The 21,205-nt window shown below is 27.7% G+C and overlaps 2 protein-coding genes across 4 annotated transcripts; both read right to left on the reverse strand.

Annotated features, from left to right (window-relative positions):
• Positions 1-637: 637 nt before the first annotated feature.
• LOC100167801 lies at positions 638-8,014 on the reverse strand. 3 transcript variants are annotated; one of them, XM_029489106.1, is made up of 15 exons: positions 7,713-8,014; positions 6,160-6,329; positions 5,914-6,052; positions 5,763-5,837; positions 5,539-5,636; positions 4,902-4,979; positions 4,627-4,832; positions 4,074-4,267; positions 3,768-3,878; positions 3,335-3,446; positions 2,990-3,169; positions 2,499-2,642; positions 1,235-1,443; positions 1,030-1,137; positions 638-960 (listed from the first exon to the last, which is right to left on the reverse strand). In XM_029489106.1, exons 1-15 carry the CDS (start codon positions 7,776-7,778, stop codon positions 859-861), a joined length of 1,992 nt encoding a protein of 663 aa, XP_029344966.1. In that variant the 5' UTR covers positions 7,779-8,014; the 3' UTR covers positions 638-858. The 3 variants fall into 3 exon arrangements, with proteins under 3 accessions (XP_029344966.1, XP_001942518.2, XP_016663010.1); XM_001942483.5 differs by having other exon boundaries at positions 2,960-3,169; positions 7,713-8,010; XM_016807521.2 differs by lacking the exons at positions 5,763-5,837; positions 5,914-6,052; positions 6,160-6,329 and having other exon boundaries at positions 2,960-3,169; positions 7,713-8,008.
• Positions 8,015-16,794: 8,780 nt separating this feature from the next.
• On the reverse strand, positions 16,795-18,310 carry LOC103310413. The gene is made up of 4 exons (XM_008188629.1): positions 18,142-18,310; positions 17,531-18,039; positions 17,098-17,437; positions 16,795-16,850 (listed from the first exon to the last, which is right to left on the reverse strand). Exons 1-4 carry the CDS (start codon positions 18,308-18,310, stop codon positions 16,795-16,797), a joined length of 1,074 nt encoding a protein of 357 aa, XP_008186851.1.
• Between the last annotated feature and the right edge of the window lie 2,895 nt (positions 18,311-21,205).

The following is a 21,205-nucleotide window of genomic DNA, read 5'->3' on the forward strand; positions in this document are numbered from 1 at the left end:
TATTAAATTTTCAAGCTTTTTTAACTAACAAATAAAGTTTTATTGATATTTTAGAAAAAATACTAAAGAAAAATGAAAACTAACAATGTCCGTAAAGAGCTCAAAATAAGTCAAAATATTTGGAAAATTGTATAGTCTATAGAAAATGATAATATAAACATTCAGTCAAAATTTCATGTACCTACGGCCATTTGTTTAAGAGTTGCACCAAAAACCAAAATCAATTTTCTCGAAAACAGATTTTGCGTAAAAATTCCCGTTTTTCCTTTATTTTTGTTTTGTTTTTCACGGCGCTTTTGAAAGCTACTGGGAAATTTTTTAATACTTTTGACCCCCCCAAGGTACCAACTAGATTCATTTTCCTATCAGAAAAGGTACTGTTGAAAAAAATCCAAGCACTTTTACTGTCCTAAAAGGTGATGACAGACACAAAAAAAAAAATAAAAAAAAAAAACACATCATTGTAAAATCAATACATTCATCGTTCCACTCAGAATCTAAAATGTAACCGAGATGAATTTTTAACATTGAATAATAATTGTGTTTGTTTATTATATAGTTTAATAAATTGACAACATATGTAACAGGAATTCAATATTAATTATTTTATATTTTATTAAAACAATTTTAAATACTTTTCCTTTAATATTTATTAAAGTGTTGGTACATTTTTTAATTTAAAACAAATATTCATTACATTGGTTTCATTGAAAGATACTGCTGTGAGGGTTACAAAATTGTAATTGATGAATATCAAAATTCATAATTAAATTTAAAAAAATATAATAGTTATAATTATTAGGTATTTCTATTCAATCTTCTGTGCTGAAGAAAATTTCCTCTAGGAGACGATTCACTTTAATATAACTTTTGGATTTCATCATTAAGAGATACACTGCTCTGTAAGTCTTTTAATATGACTTTATGTCTATTCCATTGTCTAGGGTTTTTATCATATTCCTATGAAGACAAAATATAGTTTTAAACAATTAAAAATATTGTGCTTGTATACTCTTATATTAAACATACCATAATATATGTTTTTCCTTTCAATGAAGACAGATATTGGATTATCATATTAATATTTGAGGTCTTGTGTACACCACTAAGTGAAACTCTACGAACCATTGTTGGTATCTAAAAAATATATCATTGTAATAATTACAATAAATTTGGTTAGCCATTTGAATAATTATTTTTATAAAGTATTAGTATCATAATATTTTCTACTCACTTTGTTTAACAAAACATAGTTAGGCAATGCAAATACATTTTTAGATGGAATCATATCAACTTTACCAAAATCAATTAAAGTACATTTGATAATATTTGTATTGTCAGAATCTGGCATCGAGACCCTAGCTCTATAAATCCCTCTATAAATTCCAGAATATACTGCCACATATTCACAAGGCTTTGCGACTATTGGTTTGTAATGTTCATCTATAAAAATAAATGTTAGCATACACTATGGGCATAAAAACAAGTTCAGTTTAATATTTACAAGAAGTTTATATACTAAATACAACAACAAATTAATAACGGTAAAATTTTTATTTTATAATAAAATATCTAAAATATGGTTCATAACCATTATAGTATGAATTAAGTTAAACCAGTTGGACATAATGTTTACGTAAAACATTACACAGCTACACTCTGCGTAAGTAAAACTTCTTTCATTAGTATTGGGGCCCGTGAAATTATAAGTGAATTAGGGAGAGAGTAAGAAAAGTCAACACAATAAAAATAAACATGCACACCACCGCCGCCGTGCATGACTTGCAAATTAAATAAATAAAAAAAGTGTCGTTTCATTTTTCCACCCACACCTCAAGAAAGAATTTTTACTTCAAAAGGTGGACATGTTGGTACCTATTTGCTGTAAAGTAGTTGTAATGGATGTGTTATATTTGAATATAATGATGAACCAATGTATATGAAAAACGATTCTGAGCGGTTAGCGTAGTTCTTATAATATTATTATTTTTTATTCGTTACTATGGTGATAAGACAAACGTATGTATACATAATATATATATATAATTGTACAATTTACCCATTTATTTTAATTAATAGATAACTCAAATGTTGATTAATTTAGACAAATGCTGTTGCTATAGAAACCTTCTCTGTGATAAAATCTTTTATTAAAAAAAAATTGAGACATTCAGTCGAGTAGCTTCTGAGAACATTAGCATCTAAGGTGTCGTTTCATTTTTCGTTACAATTTTTTTTTTCACCCACACCTCAAGAAAGATATTTTACTCCATAAATTACCACAAATAAGCAAAATATTAAGTTCTATTTTTAAACCATTAGTTTTAATTGTTATAGCCCCTGATATTATGCACACACTTTCTACTTAAATGTTAGCTTACTAAATTAGTTGAAGCACTCGCGTTAGGTTAGGTTGGAAAATTGCATTGGAAATTTGCTAATCTCAAATTTCTTTTTAGTTTTAGAAATAATATATTTGACTGAAAATTGAACCTTACAATTTTCTTCTTTTAGTTGGTCCAACACATTTTTAAATTCTTCATATAATTTTATATTTCTTACAAAAATATTATCGACATTATTTCCATATAGAAATTCAACATGATCACCACTTTGCCAGTTATTTGAAACCCTGTTTGAACCTGAAAATGTAAATACATATTTTATTAATAATTTTGAATACACTCTATTAACAATGAACATAATATATTTAGATAATTGAGAATTCCAAACATATTTTTTAGGTTCTATGTTACAGAAATAATAATGTATTTAGAACACTAAACTTTTGAAAAAAATATTTCCACAAACTTTTTTTAACTATCATGAAAACCTGTATTTATTTTATCATTGAAGCTGCTGTTAATCAGCAAATTTTTGGAATAGAAAAAAGTTTATTTATCAATGTTTGATAAAAATAGGGATATTTGAAATCAATATTAATAAGTTGCTATTTTACCATTTGTCATTTTAGAATTAATTATCATACTACAATTGCCTGGTGTAGTATTATTTTTAGAACATTCGGGAAGGTTAAAATCTTCAGAATGAGTACAAAAAACGGTATCGCCAGTTCTCAATTCAATATTTGATGTGACTTCTAGTTCTGGTGTGTTTATCAGCACTGTCTCGTTTTCAGTAATATTTTGTGGTATTTGAATAAATTCTTCTACAAATCAAAATATTATCATGAATTATTGAAGTATTTTTTATCCTATTTAGTATAGGCGTTTGTTTTGATTCATAAAATGATAAAAATTTTAAAACATATTATTATTTATTCAATAAATAAAATAAAATATAGATACTAGATAATAATATTAAATAATATTACCAGTTTGTGATGCTATACGTTTCATTAAATATTTAGAATTAATATATGATCCATTTTCTATATCTTTTAATTTCACATTTTCTAGACAATTTTTAGAGTTTTCATTGAACTCCTAAAAAAAATATAAATATAATATATAAAATTAAATAACATTTTATTTTAAAATTATAATGAACATAAATATAATATCTACAATACTGTATGTAAAATACTATTTGAACTAAAAATATTTGTATTCTTATAAGTATCAAATAATAATAAAATTGTATTGCATTAGTCAATGTTATAGCTGTGGATTATTAACATTATTACTACATTTAACAAATTGAATATATGATATTTTCTTATTAGATGATTAATTATAATTATAAAATCATAAGATACATCATCTATTATCAAATAATTTTAAGTAGGTATAGTATACATTACGTACAATCATAAATGGCTTTCCAGCGTTACAAAATGTTTTAAACATATCTTTAATTTGCTCGGTTATTTGAAAATCTTTTAAATCACTGAGTCCTATTTTAACAGCTATTCCAGGCTGAAATTGCATAAATAAAATTAAATAGAAATATAGGCTATACATGAATAAATAATAATTTTATTTGTATTATTATCTGGAAAACAGACTTTACTCAAATTGTGGTAATATAGAAAAAACCATAGAAAACTTGATCATAACAAAACATAAATCATTAAAAATAAAATAATAAATGAAAAATATTAGAAAAAATACCATCTTCTTCAATTCATCAGCCAATTCATATATAACATTTGATGGAACTGTTTCAATGTTTCCATAATCAATATAGAAAACATCATAACAACCTTTAATATTTTTTAATATTTTTGCTCTGAATAATAAATCCTCATTTTTAGAAAAAACTTTGACCACGTCTCCCACAACTGGATTACACTTTAGTATTTGATCTAGTAAAAAAAATAAAAAAATACATATATAAATTAATTGTTTTGTAGTTTATGACATAAAATAATTGTGAATATCAAAATAAGGTACTTATTGGTTATCTCCAACTACCTATTATTGCTATATGAAAACTATAATAGTTAGTATGGCTACAATTTTTTTTTTTGTCAAATATGGTGTTTTAAGGTTATACTCAAAATATTATTAAAAATAATCACGAAGGTAACAGTTATTTTTTTCAAAATATTTAATCACAATTGATTGATTTTTTTTAACTGTATGCATTCTACCAATACTTGACTAAGACAGAAAAAGATGCTATGAACAATTTGACCAGTGAGAAATATAAATGTAGTTTTACCTGTACTCTTAGCAGTGTTTAATAAAGTATTGATATCAACGAAATCGTAACTGCCATTGTCACATTTTATAGCTTTTCCAACATACAAAGAAGTAAAATCTTCGAAATAAGTCAAAATGCAATAATCCTCATTTTTTAATGGCACATTGTTCAGTTTTTCTTTGCTACTGAAACTAACTCTTTTTAAAGTTCTAGATACATATGAGCTGTAAATATAAATTTTTCTATGAACATATTAATCAAGTAGTACTTTGATAGAAGAAAATTATATTTACCTTGATTTATTATTATCATGACCATTGGTTATATTATTTTTTACACTTATATTTTTTGTATCATTCGCTGAGTTAATGCTAAAACAAATTTAAAAATAAATAAATTAAAGAAACTTGTAATTTCAATAGAGACATAATGTAAACTGAAAATCAGTTATAAGCTTAATAACCATTGCAGTGATGCCTAACTTTCTTTTTTTCATTGGGCAAAATTCATAAAATTTCAGCTTTGATCACCAGTTATAAACATTTATAAAATACATAGAATATATTAATTATACATTATTTCAGCCTAAAATGGCCGCAGCTTATAAAAAAGGCTTTATTGATGCAAGCTTTTACAACAATTAGGACACATATGCAAATTATAAAAAAACTAAGGTTATCAACTGTTAGTATCTGTGGATCATTACTTTAATTATTTTATACATTAAACAACGAATTAGGGGTTCTATTAAAATTAATAAGATAAGACGTCTAGAAAACATACCATTTTAATTTGTATGAAGTACTAAAAAAGTGGAATTCAAAATAAAGATTTCTATACTATACAATTTTAACTATTCATTGCTTACAATAATTAACAATAATAATAATTGCTTACATTAACTAAATAACATTAAAGTTAATAACTTACTCTTTTTTTGATTTAAATAATTGTTTTTCATCAACACTTTTTTCCAACTTTGTATCATTACTGTTAACATGAACAAGAACAGCTCCTTCATGTAGATTCTAAGAACAAATAAATAATAATAACAATAATAATAAAATATACAACAAATAATACAAAAACAAATTAGCTAAAAACTAATATTAGTATAAAATAAAATTAGCTATAAGTTATAGCTCAATATTTACACTCTCTGACAGAAGGGGTTTTATAGAAAATGTTGTTTTCTTTGGAATAAAATCTTTAAATGTGACTGGTAAAGCCTAGAATACAATAGTTGTTATACATTAAGTGAATAATTAAATTTGGGCGTTTAAAATGTAAATAACTTTTACTTACTAATGGTTCATACATAAAATAATATGGAAGGTCAAACAGATTTTCTAATTTAGTTTCATAAACATTGCCATAATCAATTAATTGAATTATGGTATTGTCAGTTAGAAATTCATTGTAACTAATTAGTTTCCCTCTGAACCTTAATAAACACAGAACATAATTTATAAAAGTAAAAACTTGTTGCATGTTGTGTATAATATAATTATTAAAGTACATTATTTCTTAAATATACACTAAAAAAATTACCATTTGCCTTCAATTTCAACAGCTACTATTTTTAATACTTCAAATTGTGTAACTCTATGAAATAAGCTACTCTGTGATGAAATTAATTGCATGTCTTTCTTTCTCTTTTCCATTTTATGATAGGTTGAAACAAAACATACATTTTTAAAATTACTTGGTTGCAAATAAACCTATTAAAATAAAATTAATATTATAATCTTTAATATTAAAAAAAAAAAAAAAATGATAATCATTGGTAGATAGCAGATATGATTTTACTGATATTCAGTTCAGTATTAGGCATGTATGTAGTATTTTTTTCATACTATATATCATTGCAGTTTTTATATTTATCTAATGTTTAACATATTAATATACAAGCACGAACTGATGAAAAATGGCACAGGATGGTACATAATATGATGGTAAATATGAAAAAGGTTAGGACTTAGGACTTATTAAAACAAATGTAACAAATGATATTGGTCACAATCTTATTTTGGTGCATTATTAAGCAGTTTATATAGCTGATATGTTTGTGGGTTTAGGAATTAATTATTTCATAAACGTTACATTAATAATAAAGTGAATACAAAATAAATAGCTCTTTAAACTGATCAACTTACTTCCCTATCAGTTCCTATAAATCTATTATTTATGATTATTATAGTTCTTTTAGAAATAATAGAACTACAATTTTATCAGAAAACACAAACTAAGGTATAATTGTGATAGACTAGCATAATATGTTGAAATTTATTTTTTTAATTAAAAGAATCATAGAGAATGACAAGCTGAAAGAATTAGGATATTCACCATACAGTATAGGTACATTATTTTAATAATTGCACGTTAATAGTTAATCATCTCGTAAATCATTGTTTTTAAAATAAAGAAGGTATAATTGTAACTCTTGATAGTTTTATTATTTCAAAACTGTGCAGAGTATGATAACAGAATTGTTGTTTCCAAACTATACCAACGCCAGCCACTGGAATATGATACTCAATAAAAGTAATTAAAAATAACAACAAATACAGAAACCTACTATTTTTGCATGTTTGCAACATCGCCGTTGTGCCGAATTATCTGACAAATGTAACATATAACTTCACTTTTACGAATACATGCGCAAATGTATTTTATTTAAAAAAGGGCAACCAAATATTTATTATTGTCTATTGGCGTTTGGCAGAGCTTTTGGTCTATTTGGAAAAAAATATTAATATATTAAAGAAAAAGTTTAAAATATTTGTAAATATTGTATTTAATTTTTGTTATATAAGGAAATATATGAAGTATGGTTCTTCAATAAAAGTTGTTGCTAACTGCATGGGCACCCATTGCACTTGTGTAAATCAAAGACTGCAGGCCACCACTGTTTAAAAATTATAATGAGGAAGTATGTTGCTACGAACTATTTGGAAGTTTGGAACAGTCTTTGTACAACAATAATAGGTAGTGATTAGGTACACAAAAGTAAAAATAAATAATAAATAGGTATCCAATATTAATACCCTTTGTATAAAACAATCAAAAGTAAATAGCACAACTCTTATAATTTATGAACATACCTCGGTCCACGTGTTCAAAGGCAAGAACTCCAAAACTTGTGTGGACGTAAGAGGACACAAAGCCATTATTATGTACGTGTGTCGTGTACCTATACTAACTAAAATAAAAATAATGATATTTTTTACAAAAATAACCGGAAAGAAGTTCGCAAATCACAATAATCGTACGATTCGTTCGTTCAAAATCAAAATTACGAAAGACGCGGTTAATCAACCACAACATTTCAAAAAAAAAATTTTAATGCTTATTTGCTCGTTGCGACTTATCATAATATCGTTAGAATGACAAACGCGAGTTTGCCGTTTGGTGCATCGTTTAAAATATGATAAGGTTTATCGGTACAATGAACCGGGCGCCACAACAGACCCCTGTAACTAATTATCGGATACTTGACCTGTAGGCTGTAAAGTATAAGTCCGATTTTATAATTATTTATAATCTTCGCATAATGTTACAAGTCTAACTTGCATTTTTTCATAAATAGTTTGTTTTTTTTTGGTTCATATCCACCTATAACATCCTGAGCCAACTTCGTTTCATCGGATCCAACTTCCAGGCGTGTTTTTGTACCGTGGGATGATTATTTGAAAATTATAATATAAATATTAAAAAATAAGGTCTAATTAAATATTTGAGTAAATATATAATTGATTTTGTTTGTATGATTTTTTGGCAAAATTCTGGTTTAGCAACCTATCGACTTTTCAATTTTTTTTTCCAAAATGTGTATTTTAGGGTTATTTATAAGAATGTAAAAAAAAAAGCCCGGGCAAACTTCGTTTTGAAGTTATTGATAAAAAACTTCAATAACTATATTTTTTTCGTTACGCGCATTTTCAAAAAAAAAAAAATACTTAGAAATTAGAATTGAATACCTATTATTAATTATTTTTTTTATATAATAATATATATAATGTGTGGTTTTTAACGCTGATTTCAAAACTGTTTAAATTTTTTCGCGGAAACCATTATTTTGGATGTTTAAGCCATCCAAAGTTTGCTATTTTACGTTTATACTCATGTGCGCAACACTACACTAATGCTGCGCGGAGGAACTCGTGTTTGGTGTTTTTTCGATTTTTTGACTGAGCGCAGCGTACTGAGCGAGTGGCAACGCTAGCAGATGATGTGCTTTTTAACAACTTTGTTTAATTACGAGGCCTGCTCAAGGTGGTTTTACATACGATTAGGAAATCGGGGGATATTTTCGATTTTTTGTCCAAGTGACATCCAATTCTAAGTATTTCTTTTTTTTTAATACGTGATAAATATACGAAAAAAATGTAGTTTTTGAAGTTTTTCATCAATAACTTCAAAATGAAGTTTGTCCGGGCTTTTTACTTTACATTCTTACAAAGCACCCTAAAGGCATAATACGAACAGTTTGGTAAACACAAATTTAAAAAAATAGAATCGTTCTGATTTTTTTATATTTTTAAGTAAACATTATATGAGAGTGTGGGACATCGCCTCCACGGGTTAACATTTCAGCCCTAGTTGTGCCACTGGTCCTTTATTAACATTTTTAAAAATTTCAAAAATTGTAAATTGTTCTTTTTTTCCGTATTTTTTTTTCCTTGGTTTTTTTTCCGGGATTTAGGGAATCATAATATGATCTAAGCATGAAGACTAGAGATCTATCTGTAGTCTTCATGGATCTAAGATAATATCCATAGGTAATATAAGAATAATTTACTATTTTAGCATCTTAAATATTAAACGCTAAAATATTAAACAACGAATAATTATAGTTACCTACAGGCTACAGATACTTTAATAAATGTACAGACTGCCCATTATTAATTCGAATCCCGGAAAAAAAATCCCCAAACTAAAATATTACTCACAACCACATGCAAATGGTTGAACAAATATTTTTTAAACTTTAATAATAAATAATTAGTATCAATAATTAATATTTAATTACAAATACGTATATTATATTATATTATATTATATTGTTAAAAAAATTATATATTATTATAATTTATAAATAATATTTTGTTTTCAATTACGATAATATATTATGTGTAATTCAAATTAACTAACTTAATAACTTCACAAATAGGTATAGCATATAAAAATATTTCGAATGATCGATACGTCAAATATGAAATAATACAGTTAAAAACATACTATACAAAAATATTATTCAAAATATAGATAATAATAATAATATAAATAAATAACTATAAATAATTTTCGAAAAATTAACAATGGCATTTTATATTACTATAATAATACACATTTTATGTTGGTATATAAATTAACGTTTAAAAAATATTTATTGAGTAATATTGTAGTCTGGGGATTTTTTTTCCGATTACCATTAATTCGCCGTACCTAATTGTTGAATGATTCCAATTCAGAGCCCAACTTAGGGGGGGGGCTAGGGGGCTGCAGCCCCGAGCCCCGATATTATTAGGGGCCTCGGACCCCTGTTGATATTTAATTATTAAAGTGGCATTTTGAAATAATTGTATGATATTACTGGTTACGTAGTTTTGTTAGTCACGTATCGTAATGGAATTTCCGAATTTATGATTATTCTCTAATCTATAAAATAAGCTATTAAGTTTTAAGATAAAGTTGGTCAAAAGCACTTTATATCATTATGATTACAATTTATCTTAACATGGGTACATTTTGATGGTCAGTTTCGCATTATTAGTACAATCGGTACACTGGTCACTAGTATTCCGTCGACTGTCGTGATATTAAATTAGTTTTTAGTCGAGTTCGTGAGTTTTGTTCATTACTAGTGTGTGCCAAAAACTATTGAAATTTAAAAATGTCTGATAAAAAAAGAATTTATCACAGTGGGTATGCAAAACAAAAATTAAAGAAGGAGTCCGAAGATGCAATAAGCAAGTTACCTAAATTAACTAATTTTCTAACTATCAACAGTATTTTATCGCAATTTAACAGTGTTAGTAAATACCTTCAAAAACCGGGAATAGATTTATTTACAGCTGTACATTTATTAAAAGGATTAAAGACTTATGTTAGTTCATTAAGAGAGAAGTTTGTATATTTTGAAAACAAAGCAGAGGAATTATCAATTAATAGTTTGCCCTGTGGATAAAAAATTGTTAGAAAAAAAAATTCTCGGATGGTACAATAGAAGGAAATTCAAACTTATGCGAAATAAGAAAGTTGGAGGTTGATACTTTTTATGTTATTATTGATTGTTTAGTTACTGAACTTGATATAAGATTAAACGCATATGATAATCTTTGTAGTATTTTTGGGTTTATTACAAAATTCGGTTCACAATTATTATCAGAGACTTCTGCCTACATATTCATTAGCACATTTAAAGATGATATTGATACAATAAATATAAGACAAGAGATTGTGCACTTTTCTAGTTATGTAATGCAGTTAAATTTATCAATAATTTCTCCTCAAAATATTTACTTATATGTACATGAAAATAATTTAAAAGAAGTCTTTCCAAATGTGTACATTTCTCTACGACTTTATTTAACTTTGCCAGTTTCGAATTGTGAAGCAGAAAGAACAAATTCAAAATTAGAGCTAATTGAAAACGCCAGAAGAACGTCCCTTCACCAAGAAAAATTAAAGTCACTCGTTCGTCTATCTGCTGAAAGGGATATAACTAATACACTTGATTTTTCAGATCTAATTCAAAAATTTAGTGAACTAAAATCTAGAAAAAAACCGTTGTCTTAAATTATTTAACAAATTATTTCTTTAATTATTTTTTTTTTATTTTTTTATTATTTACATTGACTATGTTGAAAAATGCATTGCCACTTTGATTTTGTACACAATATATATTATGTATATCAGTAAACATTTGTTTGAATTAAAAACTGTACCAACACTTCTTTATTTATATTTATATTTTTAATTTCATCGTTTTATTTATATTAATTGTCATTAAATAATTACTTATATGCCTTATTATGGTATAATTGATTTATAATCTTATAAAATAAATTGAATATAAGATGTAACAAATCTATATAGCATAAAGACTACATTCATAATTTAAGTAGATAATTTAAAATTTAGATAATAATTAATTTTGTGGCCCAATTAGAAAATTTGACCCGGGCCCCAAAATTCCTATTAAGTTGGGCTCTGTTCCAATTAGTAGCAATTGTAATTTACAAAAAAAAGGTTTTGGTAATTTGATTACTTAATGTATATATTGTTATATATTATAAAGTGTAAAATATTTAGGACAATAATAACTGTATAAATGATAAATAATATTGATTCCTACAAAATTGTTGTCGTATAGATACCGTAGATAAATCTGTCAAGATAATATAATATTATGATCAGTCAAAGTGTAATATTTTACCATATATTTTAGCACATGTATTATATGTGAATATGTGATTGTGGACTGTGTATTTTACTCGTTTGTAATTGTAGCGTAAACTCGCTTACAGGATAACGATGACAGGATAGAATGGGTGGTTGAATATTCAAATGCAAACTGGTTGAAATGTTGACTTTATTTTGCCGTTTATTAATACTTGAACAAAGACGTGGCAACAAATTACAAGATAATTTAAAGTGAATTAGACTGCCTAGATCCACGAATGCTGCTGGCCGTAAGTCCCGAAAACCGCAGTTTATCGAAATAATCTAAGCCCAAAAATGTTAATTCTATAAAGATAAAGGTCTGACGTGGAGGTGCTCGTCCTGACTATGTGGAATCACGTATGAAAAACGGCCGTTTCAGGTCTCTACTATATAGTGCGAACCCTCTACTCTGCTTGTCCCTTGCAACTAGTGCCGCCGTTCCCGCAACAAATTGCGTTGCGTGTAGTCGATCCCCGAATTAGCTAAGTCTTAGCTATATTCATAGTGTCTATGTGAGTATCTGACCATGGGTCTGCAGATGTGCTTTTGGCTGGCCAATTTTATTTTCGAAGCGGGCTTTCGTTTCATCTTAGAAATCATAGCAAAAAACCTACACACAGCTATACTTTATTCCAAATAAGCCTGGAAAAAAATCCCGACAGAAACGCGTCGCGGTTTGCGCATGTGCAGTCTCATTGGCTACAGTCGGCGCGGCTGGCTACTGCAGCTAATCACAGCGGTTCTACCGTTAAGGAGCTGCACAGTTTTTCCAGACTTATTTGGAATAGAGTATATAACGGGTATTTAGTTTTTATATATATATTTTGTGAAAATAGCAAGAGTCTTGCAAAAGTCTTGCTCAAGACCAAGACCAAGACTGAGTCTGCAAGACCAAGACTGAGTCTGCAAGACCAATACCAAGACTTTCAAAATCTTGGTCTTGGTCTTGTTTTGATCATCACTACTTTTTATTACTATCTCATAATTCTGTGCTTTGGCCCTTCTGCCCATGTGGCCTATACCAATTGTTGCGAACATTAAATAAAAGTTATTGGTTTCCCAGTTTTTTCTCGCAACGCTGAGATCATTCTGCCAATATTTTGTGTGTAGTAATTTACTATAATATATCATATACAGTATATTATAGTTATAATAGTCTATAGCTTATATGTAGGGATGCAGCTCAATTGACAGAGAGAGATAGATTATATAATTTAATATTGTACCTAAATAATAATTTGTATTTGTAAGACGAGGATGTTAATACTATGTTGGTGGGTATTTGCGACAAAATTATAATATGGAGCTTATTAGTTATTTCCTTTTAATTTACAATTTGTAACTATACGCCGATGCGGTGAAACACGACGAGTCGTCGGATCGGCAATAAACGACGACGATGCGGTTTCAACGAAACGCGACAATCATCCATATGGGGTATAGAATATCAGAGTATATGTATCGAACTCAATACGACAATACCTATTTTAAAACTAAGACGAAAACCGCATGCGTGATAAATTTAATAGGCACACTATATTGTTACAATATCGTCGCCTTGCCTTCCACCGTGGTCTTTGAGGTAATAATAAATTATAATAAATGATTTAGTTCGGTGGTTGATTTTAGATGACCAAAAACTACTATTTTTAAATTTTTAACGAAAATTTGTTTATTTTAAAGATGTTCTCATACATAGATTGTAATATTTACAATGAAAATTGAAAACTTTTTTGCTTATAAATTGTTTGACTAATATTCGAGAAAAAATATACATATACTTCGGGAAATCCAGTTTTAATTTTGAAAAAAAATATTTGAACTATTGTTGTTCGGTTCTTGTTTGTGTTTTGTAAGAAATACATTTTTTATTTTATTAACATTACAGTCAAAGTGCATTTTGAAAAAAAAAATTCGTACAGTACCTACCAATTAGACAATACAATAAATTTAAAATCCATTCCTACAAAACCTTTACAAGAGAATAAAAAGTTCAAACATGTTTTCAAAATTAAAATCGGGCTTTCAGTACTGGGTGAATTTTTCTTTCACTTTTTCGGACTTTTATAACCACAGGATTTTTTCGAATTTTATTTTTCAAAAATACGTCGATATAGGTTCAGAAAAAATACATATAGCACTTCATAGCAGTAGAAATAGCAAAATAGCAGTAATTTTAAAAGTGAAAACCGTTCTGTGTGTATTAATGTATTATATAATATGTGATATTCGCCCCACCCTGAAAATATTAAGGGTTAACTATAAAAAATTAAAACGATCTTTTCCAATATGCAATGGAAAATTGTATAATATTAATAAATATAAGAAAAATAAATTTGTGTAATATTGGTTCCTAATCTACAACCTCTGAAGTCTGTATATTTTGTCGGCAAGTGAAATTGTTTATTCAAATGATCATTTTTTTTTACTAAATACTAAAATGGATATCACAACTCCTTATAATTATACCTTGAGGCTTGTACCATGTACATATAATGCTATAGAAGTACAATCTTTATTATTTTATAGTAAAATTATAGGTACCTATAATTTATTTATTGTCACATAAACTTATTATGAGACTATAATAACATATTAACATAAATAATTCAGTTTCCCATAGTAGTTTGTTATAATATATAATTTATATTTTATAATAATGTATTTAGCGATCATAAGACAGTTGTTTTTGATTTTTGGTGGATGATAAATATTGTGTAAAAATACTGAAATAAGAAAAATGAATCGGGGGCACAAAAATGTTGTTGCCCATTGGCAGACAAATCTTAAATACGGCCGTTTAATAGATCATTAATAGGGCGGGCCCTGGAGGGTTCTCATGGTGTGCTTTAGGTTTTAGCAATCCCATACATTTTACCCTAGTTGCGACCATGCTATAAGCATTAGGACGTTACACCCGCAAGTGTCTCTCCGTCTTACAAGTGTACAACATAACAAAAACTGTTTTGCGCGGGAAAGAACTACAGTTCTCATGAGAACGCTACAGCCAGAACTAAGAAACAAAATTTTTACCACATAAAAAAGAGAACATTGACTGTGCAATATCGTTTTTATTTTTTCGATATCGGAACTTCAAAAAAAGTTATTAAAGTATGAAAAACACAAATAATAATGGATTTTGTAACAAACAGAACCTTTTTTCGTATAGGTAAGTGATATTAAAAAAATAAAAACGATATTGCATAGCCAAAGTTCTTGGGTTGAATTTTGAAAAATCCTTTCTTAGAGGGTGTCAACATCACAATACAAAACTATATTGTCCAAATTTCATACTCATAGCTTCAGCGGTTCCGGCTAGGCAATGATGAATCACTTAGGACAAGTTATTTTATACATAGAGATAATATAATATAAGTATTACGCATAAATAGGTACAATATTATAATATAATACCTAAATATCCATTACAATAACCACTGGACACAAGTATATATTGCAAATATATTATTGCATTATTTATGTATTATATGATCACGGAAGTTACTGAATGAAATTATCGAAAATGAACACATAAGTAGGTACATATACCTACGATGTACCTACTATTATAGGTATATATTATAATAATATATAGGTAAGTACGTATATAGTCACTGTAGTCTGTAATACTGTATTATACTCGTACAGGTATTTCTTGAAGTTGCAAGTATGAACTTTTTAGTACCTACGAGTTCCGACCTACCTAGGTATCTACCTAATTTATACAAATATCGTTTTATATAGGTACTGTATTTGCGTCTTCGCGTTATAATATATTTTAACAATATTAATAAGACGTTAACTGACCTACATATTTTGTTTATTTATTGTTAATTTTTTTAGAAAATATCATCCAAGAGGTGTATATATAATTACCCAGGGAATGGGAATACCTACATTAATCCAAGATGAGCATTCAACCTGCGGCAGAATATAGTAATAATTACCAAACTACATAGGCGCAATTTCAATTAAAAAACTGAGGGTGCTTAAGCTCTGAATTTATTTGGCATTTAAATTCAATTATAACTAAGAGGCAATTATGAATTTTTTGAGCAAAAATGTTTTATGACAATTTAACATTGAAGACTTATAGTGTATTAGGTACATTTTATAAAAATGAATACAATAGTCAATTTTAATTTACCAAAAATTTAAAATAACTTTAATTACAGTGTGTAGATACATCAAATTAACGATTACATCGATGTATATCGAATACCTATATTGGTTTACGTCGCTCCGTTGATACACAGCGTCACAGGTTAAGTAATGAAGTTTTGACCGTATTCAGCAACACAAATCGTGGCGTAGTAGGTTAGGCGTAAGTTCCCCAAACGTAGGATGCTAGGTAGGTCCGAGTTCGAATCCCCGTCGTACGCGCGCTCTTCTGGGTGATGTCCGCTCCGTGAGTTTGAATAGCATGGCCGCCCGTAATCTCAAAATTTTTTGCATTTTTTTTTTCGATTTTATTAATTAAATTATTATTTAAATTTTGTTAATTCGATGTTATTAATTTTATTAGGAATTATAATTGCATATTTTTCAAAATGTTCATTGTTATATTATATAAATACATATTATATTTGTTTGTGCGTAAATTATTTCATATGTTGTGTGCGGTAAAGCACGTTTGAGCATAAAATGATTGAGCATAGAATATTTTATGCTATGTTTCCACATTCACGAGGTCGAAATTTTGTAATTTATTATTTTCACGTATTATTCAGCGACGGATTAAGAGTTAAAGACGCCGGGGGCAAAATAAATGTAACGCCTCTTTGCTACAATTTCTAAAATAATTTTTATTTTAATTATAATTTAAATATAAATGTTTACAGTGTAATAATAATAAAAAAAAACAATAGATACTTTTATTATGAGGACTATTGAAATAACTAGGTATTTAAAATACAATATATTTTATTTTAATATTTGAATATAACACTTAGATTAATTTTTTTCTGGTAACTTTTCCCGAAGCAAATTTATGAATTATTTGTTCCCATTCTATTTGTTTTAATATTGTATTCTCTATACTCAATATGGATAGTGCCGAAAGTTTTTCATTAGATAACGATGATCTAAGGTAATTTTTCACTCTTTTCAGAACTGAGAAAGAACGTTCTCCAGTGACATTTGAGCATGGAAGAGAGCAAAAAATTCTTAGAGCTATTTCAACATTTGGGAATGTTGAAGAAAGCTGAGATTGTATGAGAGCTTTTAACATGTTAAGTACAGATGACTTGTTTTCAGCAGAAAAGTTACAAATTATATCTTTAAATTGTATTACTTCTTCTATGAAATCGTTTTCAATATCATCAGGATAAATATCAATAAGTTTTTCTGCGTGGATTTTAATATTTTCTGTGTTTTCTTTCTCTAAATTTAGAAAAAATCCAAAGTTATTGTTGATATTAGAATAAGATTTTTTTCTTCTATTTAAATCAGCAATTAAATAGTCCAAGATAACTAGAAACACTTCGTTTTTCATTTTTTCAGATCCTTCATGAACAACTCCTTTTGATGATGTTTCATCTGCAAATAAAACCCGTTTTTTAGTTCTGGAAGATTTTGTTGAAAAATCCACTTTTCCACACAACTGCTGTGATTCTAATAAATACTGATTAAAATTATTTCTAACTTCTTTTACATACGATTCTAATGATTCGTATAGTTTTACAACAGTAGATAAATCTATTGATACAGATTGTAATGTAAGACTGGTAGCATTAAAACGTTTAAGAATAGGAGTCCACATACAGATCATAAAAGCAAATTCTAAAGTGGATATTTTCTTTAAAATTGACAATGCTTCATGTTTTGTTTCTTTTTTCTGTAAATCATCATTTGAAATAGTTACTAAAGCATCCTTTATCTTGTCATATCCACGTAAAAGAGCTATGCATACGTCGTACCTGGAAGACCACCGTGTAGTACATAATTTTTTAAGATGAGTTGGTTGTGTACAATTTGTATTATCTTTATATAAATTACATAAAAGTTCCCATATATATGTAGATAATGCAAAAAAATTATATATCATTTGAGCAGTAAAAAAAAAAATTGTTCCTTCAGGAGTACATTCTGCTGCATTTGACCCGACCAAGTTCAGAGAATGAGCTGAACAAGGGATAAACTCAGCATTAGAAGAATATTGTTTAATTTGTGATTGCAAACCATTATACATGCCAGACATATTTGAAGCATTATCATATGCTTGACCACGACAGTTTTTTATGTCTATATTCATGTTTGATAACTTTTGTTTACTATTTAATATCACTGTATAAAGTCTAAAAATAACTTTTCAAATAGCTATCTTTTCTCAATATATGATAACGATATTCTTAAGAAACGAGATAGCTAAATATCAGTGGTACCAGTCGGTCTGGCGTAAAAATATGTACTATTGGCGATTGAAAGCATATTATCAATTATCAGTCCAGTGGGTGGTGGATCAGTAACGGGGAACATAATATTGTAAAATAACAATATAATATAAATGATACGCAGGCACACGGCGTCCCCGTTACATCTTATCACTTTTAAATAGTTTTAATCGCTAATATGAAAGAATATTAAGAATAATATTAACTTTTTTTTAAACTGTCATTCCCTTTTTCACCAAAACCGTTCAAAATTTCAAATATAATATAATAATTGTTATTGTAATTATTGTGTACAGATTGTGAATTGTCTTTCTTGATAAAAAAAAAAAAAAAAATATAATAATTACGAATAATATTGGGATTAACAATATGTTGACGCCGTTCTTTAAATATGAAAATTTGACGCCGGGGGCAGTTGCCCCCTTTGCCCCCCGTTAAACACGGCTCTGTACCTACCTAACAAATAAATATTTATACAATTGTCCATACAAATAAAATTATACTACGAATTTTGTTGCATATTATTATTTAATGTAAAATATATTTGATTCATACAGTGCAATGCATTAAAATTAATTAGAATAAGTATTATAATTCTTGTTATTTATTATATGGCTATTAAAATTTTTACTAAGGGCATTTTTAGGTCAAATTTGTATTTTTATAGGACATCAACTGCCGATTCCTAGTTATGGTACCTATATATACACATATTTCAGATAGGTACGCGTATTGATAATAAATACGCTTTGACTTTCATTATCATAGGTGATAAGTAGGTACACTAGCTGTATACACACAACGGCGGATATCACAGATATAAATAATAAAAATCTATTTATTTATCTATTAATTTATCTGTTTATTATCTATATCTATTGTGCACAGCATGATATGCTGCCCCTAAACTATTTTTGGGGCTGCCGCGAGTGGAAAATATTGAATGATGGGCCTTAGTAAAATTAGGGTGAATTTGGGGGATGGGCTGGATTAATCTCTTGCTGCCCCTGAAACTGGAGTCTGCGCACGCCTATGGTTGCGCATACATAAATATTACATACATCTATACATGACTATATATTTTATATATACTGCCATATTAGTTATATGTGATCGGCGTGAGTGTCGTATTATCGCCGGGGGGATCATTTTCACGTTGTTTTATATTAATATCTTACGCGTAATTTCTAATCGGCATTTGAATTTCGCGCTAGAGTAATCGCCGATTCCGAGTGGACCATTTATTATTTTTGCAGTGAGAACATTGTAGACATATATATATATATTTATTTTGGCCCTCGTCCTCACCTGAAACAATTGCCATAGCGCCAATAAGTAGATTTTTTTTTATATGGACATAGGATAAAATGCAGGTATTTGTATTTGTTACGTTGTATCTGTATGATATCATATATCTATAATATAAATACAGGAATAATATTTACTTAAAAAAAATTGCCTTATCTACAAGCAGTTCACCAACCATTGTAAACAACTAATAGGAGAATCAGGAGTTTTTTGGTATAAATAAGTGTAGAACACATCTAAATGTTCGATATATGACCTCCACCACTCATCAGATACAAATCGCCGAATCATTATATTTTTTGTGAATTTTCGTCCTTTTGTCAATACTTTTTCCTTGGACATTTTTCCCCTGACTTTTTTACCGTTTAGTGTTTACTAAATATTAATTTGACAATTGATAAGAACGGACTTTTTGCGATAAAAATGTAGATAACACTTATAAAGTAATGGAAAGCAAAATAACACAGTATTGTACAAATTTAGTTTTTTGATTTGAAAATACACTGATAAACATAATATTAATAAACCAACTAAAATACCTACTTATGTACCTCACAAATTATAAACAGGCGTAAAACCCCGTATTTCACATTATTGACGAATCAATATAATATTCTGTTATGATTAATAGGAATAGTGTTTTTTTTTGTCATTGTGATTTTTTTGTATAGGTTGTTGCAGTATTAGTATATATATTTCAATATTATGTAAGATTCATAGGCAATGAAAATATAAAAACATAAAAGTTTGTCCTCTAATTATTATAGTTAATACTTAATATAATATATTATTGTCATCGTTTATCATAATTATTGCGCCGAGCATTTTTACGATATAAATTGCGCATACAAAAACGAGAAGTAAGACGGATAAATTAATATATAATATTATATATGGTTGTAAAATGTATGGCGGGCGGCTGCCAGCTGATACTGCAATTAACGAAAATCGAAATGCAGCCATTAAATTTCACACCACTTGCATGCTTGGTAAATACGTAATTTGACAACGATTTCATCTTTATTCATATTATTATCTTCCTACTTCCACAATATTGTATAAATATTATATTTTTATAATGTATGTTTACCCATTCACGGACTAAATGCATCTTTTTTGTGACGTGTGTTTGTTTATATATAGGTAAATCGTAATGTATCTAGAAAGGAGTAATTTTTTTTTGTTTTTTTGGGGGGGGGGGGGTTAACCCCCCAGATTTATTGTTGTCTATATGGTTCAGGTAAATTGTAATTTTCATATTGACCTATTAATATAAAGTATTATCAATCATCACTTTTATAATTATTTATCATAGGTAATCGTATTTCACATCAGACCATAATATTCATAATACCTAAATCATTTTAGATTCTGATTAGACTATTAGAGTGAGTTAGTAATTTTGAGAAGTAAAATTTAAAGTATATTTTTTTTAATAATAATCGGGA

Source organism: Acyrthosiphon pisum, chromosome X (genome assembly GCF_005508785.2).
Source record: "Acyrthosiphon pisum isolate AL4f chromosome X, pea_aphid_22Mar2018_4r6ur, whole genome shotgun sequence".
In the NCBI taxonomy this organism is placed as follows: Eukaryota; Metazoa; Arthropoda; class Insecta; order Hemiptera; family Aphididae; genus Acyrthosiphon; species Acyrthosiphon pisum.

What these genes read in the sequence shown, in the direction of transcription:
- LOC100167801 (XM_001942483.5), bottom strand. Translation starts at nt 7,778, where the DNA reads ATGGCTTTGTGTCCTCTTACGTCCACACAAGTTTTGGAGTTCTTGCCT. An exon ending in GTTGAAATTGAAGGCAAATG is followed by an intron (nt 6,053 to 6,159) that starts GTAATTTTTTTA and finishes GTGTTTATTAAG; the next exon opens with GTTCAGAGGGAAACTAATTA. An exon ending in CCAACTAAAAGAAGAAAATT is followed by an intron (nt 1,444 to 2,498) that starts GTAAGGTTCAAT and finishes TTATTTTTATAG; the next exon opens with ATGAACATTACAAACCAATA.
- LOC103310413 (XM_008188629.1), bottom strand. Translation starts at nt 18,310, where the DNA reads ATGAATATAGACATAAAAAACTGTCGTGGTCAAGCATATGATAATGCT. An exon ending in TGAAAAACGAAGTGTTTCTA is followed by an intron (nt 17,438 to 17,530) that starts GTTATCTTGGAC and finishes CTAAATTTAGAG; the next exon opens with AAAGAAAACACAGAAAATAT. An exon ending in TTCGGCACTATCCATATTGA is followed by an intron (nt 16,851 to 17,097) that starts GTATAGAGAATA and finishes AAATTATTTTAG; the next exon opens with AAATTGTAGCAAAGAGGCGT.